The sequence below is a fragment of the Myiozetetes cayanensis genome, unplaced genomic scaffold, assembly GCF_022539395.1.
Source record: "Myiozetetes cayanensis isolate MyiCay16 unplaced genomic scaffold, myiCay2020 scf5-8, whole genome shotgun sequence".
Lineage (NCBI taxonomy): Eukaryota > Metazoa > Chordata > Aves > Passeriformes > Tyrannidae > Myiozetetes > Myiozetetes cayanensis.
Window position 1 is genome coordinate 40,007,379 of NW_026087742.1, and position 9,199 is coordinate 40,016,577.

The 9,199-nt window shown below is 36.5% G+C and overlaps 1 protein-coding gene across 1 annotated transcript; it reads right to left on the minus strand.

Annotated features, from left to right (window-relative positions):
* Positions 1-1,237: 1,237 nt before the first annotated feature.
* Positions 1,238-8,822, minus strand: LOC126648513 (collagenase 3-like). Its single transcript, XM_050331544.1, has 10 exons — positions 8,505-8,822; positions 8,163-8,404; positions 6,905-7,053; positions 6,681-6,806; positions 5,543-5,704; positions 4,853-4,970; positions 4,137-4,270; positions 3,645-3,804; positions 2,787-2,890; positions 1,238-2,197 (listed from the first exon to the last, which is right to left on the minus strand). The coding sequence occupies exons 1-10, from the start codon at positions 8,625-8,627 to the stop codon at positions 2,097-2,099; spliced, it is 1,419 nt and encodes a 472-aa protein (XP_050187501.1). The 5' UTR covers positions 8,628-8,822; the 3' UTR covers positions 1,238-2,096.
* Between the last annotated feature and the right edge of the window lie 377 nt (positions 8,823-9,199).

Below are 9,199 nucleotides of genomic sequence, written 5' to 3' on the forward strand. Positions count from 1 at the left end.
GAAAGACATTCACTGACATCTCCTTGTTTCCCTGTTTACCTTTGCAACCCCTTATCTACTGCAGCTCATGTCCTTTGAAATTCAGAGGACTCAGACTCAGCAACTAGCCCTTATGGAGACTCATTATTATTTTGACACTATTTTCCAACAATTCTTTATACCGAGAATAACAAGGACTAAGTTTACATGTCCAGACCCTTATTTTGCTGCTAAGTAATTAAGTTAAAATGCAGCCCAATACCAAACTTAATATTTTTCAGGCATACTGTGTCTGTCAAAAATGATTTTTATATATAATTGAACCAATTTATGTTTTTATGCACTGACTTTTTCTTTAGCAGCTTTATCAATATTTTATCATAGAACAGAACTTCGATTTTAGTCCACTTTAAGATTTTCCATTTGTAAAGCTTTTTTTTCAACTCTATTTCTGTGCATTTCTTTTAAGCATAGAAAGGTCTGGAATTCATTAGTTCACAGTTTTATGTTCAGAAGAGACCTCTCAATCTATTAGGTTTTATCAACTAACCATCTATGTTGTGTAAATTACAGAATTAACCTCACCTAGTGACTAAGCCTGGTAATTTGGGTCTGTTTAAAGGTATTAATTGTTGGTGGGCTTTGCTTGGCAGGCCTGGCTGATTGATTAGGTTAGGGGTTGGTTTTGAGAAGGCAGAATACGACAATGCAGTTTCAATTAATTATGAATGTTCAACATTCAGATTAACATGGAACTGATTTTCCCAGTATTTCTTAATAATTTCTTGTTATTTCTGTAATGATAAGGACTAATTCCAATTTTATTCTTATTTTGAAAATTTGAGGAGTCTTTCTGTTTTCCTCTCTTTCTGTTTTTCTCTCCTCCTCTTTTCTATGGAATGAATTTCCTTGGAGGGAAAAAAAAATCATATTTTTAAATAGAGGTGAAAATTTTAATGAATAAAATACACAGGTTAGTGTTCCTGATTTTTTTTGTCCAATAGCTCTATCTTTTATGATAGGTAGAATATGAAATTTTAATTTAAGTACTTTCATAATGTCAATTTACTCCTTCAGTTTATTTAATATTATTTTTTTAAAATTGAAAAAATATTCACAGTCCCACATAATTTCCATTGATTGAAAAAACCAACCAGACCAAAAACTTACAATGTACTGAAGCAATTGATACAGATATTAAAAGAGTAACAAACATGAAAAAATATATTCTTTTCAATATTTTGATTTGGATGTTCAGGTTCTCTTCTGGTACAGCTAGGCATAACCTCTACAGACATCACTTCAGTTGACATCAGCTGAAAACATGGGCTCTGATACCAGATGTGACATCATGCAAGTCTTCAACCTGCATGATTCTCTCTCTTGTTGCTGCTTCTTTCTGGTTTCCCCAGTATCATCCAGGCTGATGATTTCTGCAGGGAGTAGTTTTCCCTTTTCCTGTTTTCTGCCTCCTTTGGAACGATGTCTCACTGCTTCTGTACCTTCTTCTTGTTCTAGAGATGATACAGGCATCTGCTTCTAGTGGGACATTCCCAGTCAAACTGAGATACTTTCACATACCTTTGAATTCTCTAACTTCATCTTTGTGACCTGATGTTACCTGCTCAGGGAATCACCCTGCAGTCCTCACTCACTCACTACACACCTGAGTTCCTAGTACATTAAAAGGAATTTCAAAAAGAGATGAAGGATTACTTTAAAAATATAATGCTCCTGGGTTTATCAGGTGTATTTCTTGGGACATGCTAGGATATCCTTGAAAGATGCAAGACATGCTCAGATTACCAGGAATTAGTAGCGCTCATGATCATGTGTGATGTATCCAGCATCTCACTTCAATACTAGACAAACTTTAAGTGGTGCAATGTCCCTTGAAACGCTAGTGATTTATTTTCTCCTTTCCTATTAAGTTAATTCAGTTCCAGACCAGCACACAGCTGTATAGTTCCATATATACAGTATACATTGGGTGCTAGGAAGCTCAGTGCTTGCTCACGGAACCTTACTGTCCTCTAGTAAACCTATATGCCCACATTATTATTATTTCCATGCACTACAAGCTGCTCTGCAGCTTATGACATGGCCCTCAGCTGTAGTTAGCACCAAAATAGGGAGTTAGTATGCAGGACACGAACAATTCTTTGGCTCCAGATGCTATATTCAAACTGCAGTGATCCATTGAAGAAGTAGAGATAACCTAAGGAAAAGGAATGTTAAAATGAATTAACACAAAGAAAAACGGTGTTGTCATGTTAAAATTATTGTTAAAATAGAAATTATCTTATTTGTCTTCATTTTTAGTAAGTCTTTTAAATGCAACATTTTAGTATTTAGAATGCTGAGCTAAATTTTTTAAAGATCGTCATTCCATTTGCTAGACCTGGATCAGAGTTTTAAAATAACTGATATTCTTTAATCTTGTGTCAAATTCTTCATCTTCTTACCATACATCACTTGCTTAAGAAAATACAGTGTTTGTATGTAAATGGTTAAGAGTCTGACTTGGAAACACTCCTTGAAAAGTTATGTAGGAATGAGCTCCATTTGAAGGAACAGACACATTATAACACTTCTGTATTAAGCATATCCTTTTAGGTTCCCTAAGCAAGGAGACAGGTCTTTTTTCTGGCCAGAGCATAATTTAGATTAGCAAATTGATTCAGCCAAGAAAAGACGTGTTGATGTGAAAAAATCAAAATTACAAATGACAGAGTTTTCCACAGGACATTAATCTCAAGTTTCAAGGGCTGCAGATTGTAATCAAGTTTCATTATCAGATTATGTACCATTTCTTTCATAGACCGCATCCACTTTATCACCAATTCCTGCGAATTCTTCCTCAATCAGCCTGGGGTAGCCTGCTTCCATAACCTCTGCTTCTTCATCATAACTATATTAAACATAAAATAAAAAAAAAATCAGAGGACTTAAGCAGCCTGGGAGTTTAATCTGTAAACCCTTTAAATGCTCTGAAGTTACTCACACCTGAAGCAGCCAGCAGCCTTTAGATGCTTTCTGTCCAGCGCAGTAATGAAACTCAGAGCAATAAACAGGGCACACCTCCACCACAAGTGGAATAAACAAAAAACTAATAGAGTTACATTTTCAGAACTGATCTATAAAGTATGTATTCCACGGAGATTACTGTGTCTGGATTGTACTGGCACTACAACCTATTCCGAGGCTGCTGGCACAGATATACTGTGAAGGGATGCTAGTGTCTTAATTGTACATGAGACCTGGCTGTGAGCTGCACTCATGGACAGAAAAAAACAGACACCCTGTGATGGGACAGATTTCTTGTTCGCAAAGTACTGATACCATTTCATGTCACACAAGCAACTCAAGGCAGCAAGATGGGAACTTTGTTTTGCAGATATGACCACATCACAAATTTTCCTGCATCAGAGCACTTTATTCTCCTTTCCTTTCTTTCAATCATTCAGCTTTTAAAATCTGTGCCCATATGTTTATAAAAGTCCTGCATATACCTTTATAAGATATTGTACACAGCTATAGCAACAATGAAAACCACAGACTGGAAACGTGACCCAGAACCAAGTTCCTGATTTGAACCAGCTGGCTGATCTTTTGATACATCTGGACAGGTTATGACTAGTGACACCAATCTGTCTCCAGCTTACCTCCAGTACTTATTTCCAGTAAAAAAGAGAGTCTTGCCAGTGTCTTTAATATGGACGGCTGCATCTATTCTTTTAATTTCTTTTGGGAATCCTATTTCATATATCTTTTTAGGAAAGTCTTCAACTATATCATAGCCATTCAAAGCCCAGACTTTCTTTCCTGAAAATAAGAACAGTGTATGGGTGAGTCTTTTGTAAGGATTCAGCTTTGAGAGCAGAATGAAATGAGGATGCTGTGATCCCTACTGTTATACAAAAATAGATGTTTAGGTCACATACTTTGAAGGTATTAGGCTATTTATGCTATGAACTTACACAATGTAGTTGTACATCACCTAATTCCCTGAAAGCTGTATAGATGTGCATGAGGTGAAACCAACAGTTTCCTTCTTGATCAGGGAAGGTAGGAGGTTTTGTTCTCACCTTTACACCACTTACTGAGCTTAATTAAATATTTACATTTTTCTGACAACAACAAAATTGAAAACTCACCCTTAAACATGAACACAAGATCTTTGATGGGATTTTCATAAGCTGCATCTATTTTATTTGGAAGCTCTGGCCAAAATGACTTAAGTAACACCAATTCTGCCTCAACCATCTGGGGGTGCAGTCGCCAGAAAAACCTAATTCAGAAAAAGCAAACATATTTTATGCTTCTTGTCACATCATAAAATAGTAGTATCTTTTATGTGCTATAATAAAAATTAGTTACTGATTAATTAATGTGTTTTTTTCATAACATAATGTCTAATACATAGAGCTCCTTGTAGACCTTTCCTCTCCTCATAGTCATCTAGTTGCAGATAATTTCTGTCACTCCCACAGTGATCATCTCAAACATTAACAAATTTAGAATACAAGAAACACAGCTGTCCCATGTAAAGTTTCTGAAGATAGTACCCAAATAAATGTTAGTAGATTTGTCCCTGTTGAAGAAAGTCCCATGAAATGCAAAATGAGTACAAAAAGTGCCAGCCTTCAGCCATATTATCTTCACTTCAAATTACTGGGCTGTGAAATTTGCAGTTGTATTATAAATCCTGCCTAAAAAAATATATGATGTAGTTTCTTAGAGACATCTATATTGACTTGTGAGCTTTTAAATTTATGTTCACTCAAATCTTTACTAAAAAACTGAAATGGTGTTTTTGCTTCCTCAAAATTTCATCCAGTACCCACCATCTGTAACATGGAAGTCTCTTTACCTGTCCTTGAAGACCAGCATCTCTCCACGGAGTTCTGTTATTGCATCAAGTGACAATTCTACATCACATTTCTCTGGTGTTTTGGGATGTTTTGGGTTGGGATCTTTGTCTCCAGCACCTAGAACCACACCATATGATCTAAGCTTGCCAGTGTTATTTTCCTTCTGTTGTTCACGACATGGAAGAGTTCCCAAAGAGTGTGATAAACATAAACATAATGTGCAAAACATTTATACAGGGGAAAGTCTGTTCTCTCTCTTCTCTAACCAAACACATTCACAGACTTTGCAGTTCAACTGTGCTGCAAAGATGTTAAATGAACTGTCTTTTCTTAATCCCAAGTTTGAAGGTCCCCCAAATTTTTTATTCTTTCTGTGAAGAAAAATGGATAGTTCTGTTTCTCCCTTTAGACTTGTTTTACCTTCTCTTTTGAGGCAGGTCAAAAACTATAAAGACTCTGCCATCTACCACCTACCACCAGAGGAGGCAACACAGTGACCAATGGTCCTCTGCAGGATTACTTCTTTTTTTTCCCTTCTGAACTATTAAATCTAAACCTCTTCTGATGCAATGAATTGGTCTTATGCAGTGATGACTGTTGTTATTGAGCATCTGCTGCTCTATAGTAACTATGCAATGCATCTGTAACAGGTTATAATGACACAGGAGATATATATCATACAGACTTACCATAGAGCTCTTGGATTCCTTGCACATCATCATCAGGAAGAACAAAACCAGTTTTTCCAGTGTATGTGTAAATTGGAAACATCAAAGCTCCAGGGTCTCTAGAGTGTTCAAGTCCCAGTGAATGACCAAATTCATGGGCAGCAACAAGGAACAAGTTATAGCCTATTAAAAAAAAACCACAGCAAAAGTAAATGTATATCTCCTTACATCACCAAAGGGGACTTGGAATAATCAACTAATCTTAACACTGTGCTTAAACATATGGGACAATGAATGAGACAACTGAATAAATGGAAAAATTATGCATAGTTCATAAAATGATAGAATGGTTTGGGACCTTAAAGATCACCTAGTTCCAAAACCCTGGCATGGGCAGAAACACCTTCCACTAGAGATAACCGCTTGCCTTTTTCAAACTGCCATGGGTTCTGCACTAATAAGGGCCTAATCGATTTAGTATCTCATAGTTGGTGGTCAGACTAAATCTTATTTGACAACATTGCTATCTAGGCAGATTTAGATTTCTTGAAATTTCTTAGAAACACAGGAAAGCTCTGTGGTGAAGTCTTGGTCCTACTCAAATCTAGAACATTTTTTTGTTCGGAATTCATCTGCAGCAGAAAATCCATATTATTTTCAGTATTGCAGAATTTAGCTTTAGTGGCAGTAGGGTGAGCTAATCCAGTGCTGAAAAAAATTATTTTTAAAAAATTTTTTTTTGTTGTTCTACTAAAGCTCTGTCTTGCATAGGCAAGGGGATGAATTTTCAAGGTAAATGCAAGCCGAAAATTGGCAGCTGAGTTTTGTGTTTTCTATAGGCTTCAGTAAGCCAATTCCCATCAGTCTGTGGTCAGAACTAGCTGACCTTGAGCTCAGTGAAACGCCAAAATGACAAAATTCCTTGTTTGTGGTATTTTTCTAATCCCTTCACTTTGGAGGTTTATATCTTAGAATTTATGCTAGGCACACGTAAAAATTCTATTTATGACTGGAGGTTAAACCCAGCTTTCTATAAGTGAACAGTGAACATAATGATGAAGAAACAGTAAACAGGCAAAACAAACTGTTCATAGATATCAAACTGGGAAAAAAATCTCCATCTATCACCATTTCAAATAATCTCAGAAACTTCTGTTACCTCTAGAATCATCTGACCAAGTTTCATCATCATCAAAATGGGCATCTCCTCCATAGTCTGGACCCGGGGGAAAAGCGTGAGCCAGTAATCCAGAGGGCCCATCAAAAGGGTAAAAGTCACCATGTTCTACAAAACAAAATTCAAAACAATTGAATTAATTACACCATCTTATTTGGATTTGGAGGAATACTACTATAAAGTTAAAACAACTGGTTCTGTGTTACCTTTAGTGCCAAAGGAGATCATGATGTCAGCTATACCGCTTCGTATTCTGGTGAAGTTCAGTGGTGTCACATCAGACCAAACTTTAAACGCTTTTTTGAAAGCTCTGTCTACTTCAGCACGTCTCAGATCTGAAGTGTAATTCATAATTCTGTCAAGAAGATTAATATCTCCAGTTAAACTGCATGAATTGAAGAAGTGTGCAATGCACTTCTATCTGACTGTACACCTCATTAAAAGTTTATGCTTTTTTCTTATGTTCTTATCGTATAACAAAGAGCTTGGCAACCGCATACAGTATTAAAAAACAACCAAAACAAACCATTTCTATCTTTGTTAACATAATTCAGAGACATTTAAAATGATCCAACAGCTTTCTTTAATCAACTTTTTATGCCTCAGAAGATATAGAAAATAACAGATATATTTGGTATTAAGTCAAATCATATCAGTAACTTCAAAATTGTTTGTATGTCATATAAAATATCTCATGATGCTCACTTCCTGGAGGAGCAAAATATAATCCAAAGAGATTTTTATAAACCAGAATCATCCATATTAAATTAATATTTATCACTAACTACCAAACTAATAGAGTTCAGTGATTTCATATTTGGAACAGGTAAATAAACTCAGGCTGCAGCTAGTCAAAACCACGGACTGGCAACCTTGCAAAATTAAAGGAGAAGGAGCTGCCATGTGAACTTTCAGCATCTTCACTTCCTAAGGTCAACTTTCGGAGGTCATGGTACGGTGATTTTTCTGACCAAACATAGGTATCTCCACCTAAAATGTGAAATGCTCTCACAGCCACAATGCAGAGACTGGTTTGCATCTACGCTCCTTTGTCTGGGACAAGACCTGTGTGAAGCAGACACTAAACCAGGTTCAAACAGAGCTAAGGAGTGACCTAGAGAAATGTATGATCTTAGTCCCTGCTCTTCTTGCATTTGGATGGATGTGTCTGGAGTGTCTATACAGAGGCCAGATGAGGAGTTACTAATTACTAACTTACACCATATCAGCTTTCCTCTCTAAGAAAGTACAGTGGAAAAAATTAATGTTTACTTCCTTGGGTTGCAGTGGGGACTGGGGATACCTTTCCAAAAGTGAGACTGCAAGGGTTTTAAACTGCAGCATTAATTTTGTCAAACTCAAATGTATCCTTCTCACATCAACCTCATATGCTATAACCTATTGGACAAGGCACCTGGAAAGAAGGCAATAACAATAATAATACTCAAAATACTGTGCATTTACCTGTACGTCAAATTTGATTTAGACCATTTAAGTTTTCTAGGGAAAAAGTTATATTCCCCCACATCTGGGACGCCACATCTTGGTTTCTGCATCAGCTCATATGTTTCTTCATCTAGTTTGCCTGTCACCTCCAAGCCAAAAAAAGCTTGCATTTCCCGAAGTTTAGATGCCACTGTGTTACCACTCTTTCTTATTATTCCAGCAGGATTCGGACGGAGGTCATAGTGAGTCCTGAGATAGCGCTAAAGAGGGGAAAAGAAGTAATAAGACTAGTTTTCAAAGAGTTGTAACTACACAACTTACTATTTATTAGACATGTGAATTAATTATTTTGTACTGTACCTCTGCAAACTGAAGGTCTTTCTCTGTGAATTCATGGCTGTCTTCGAGGGGAATAGGGATTGTCAGGCAAAAGGACAAACCCAACAAGAAAAAGAAAACAGCTGAAAATCTTGATTGCATCATGCTGGGTTTCTGAAGTCTGAAGCCCTGATGTTTCAGAGAGCAGTTACCTTTACTTTTATAGTCCCAGCCCAGTGAGTCACCACTTAGGGACAAGTTAGAACTTCCTTGTCACTGGAAGTAAACATGCTTAGACGGCTGGTTTTTCTCTCCTCCCCACCACTGTGGTTTAGGCATCCGTTCTCCAACTGAGGGCTCTGAAACTGTATCCTCATATAAACATGAGGTCTCTGAATATTGACATAGGTTGTGGGAAGAAACGGGCAGAAGCAAACCACACGTTTTGATTATTTTGCAGTAACTTACACTGGCAATAACTGGCAACAATGCTGCAATAACTTACTCTTCTTTGCTAGAAAAATTGGTTTTTTACTATTTGATAGAAAATAAAAATATAAGCTTGATGATTTTTAAAATAAATTCTGCAACTTTTTAGTAGTTACACTCATGCAACAGATATTTTTAACAGTCAAAAGAGATCACACACACTTCAATTGTTAATATGTTGCCTTGGTTGATAAGAAATAACACTATGCAATATACAATATGAAGTTATGTTTCTTTGTTTCTGTTAG

Coding starts and splice junctions, on each gene's coding strand:
- LOC126648513 (XM_050331544.1), bottom strand. CDS start 8,627: ATGATGCAATCAAGATTTTCAGCTGTTTTCTTTTTCTTGTTGGGTTTG. Junction 8,405..8,504: donor AAGACCTTCAGTTTGCAGAG/GTACAGTACAAA, acceptor TCCCCTCTTTAG/CGCTATCTCAGGACTCACTA. Junction 6,807..6,904: donor GATCTCCTTTGGCACTAAAG/GTAACACAGAAC, acceptor TTTGTTTTGTAG/AACATGGTGACTTTTACCCT.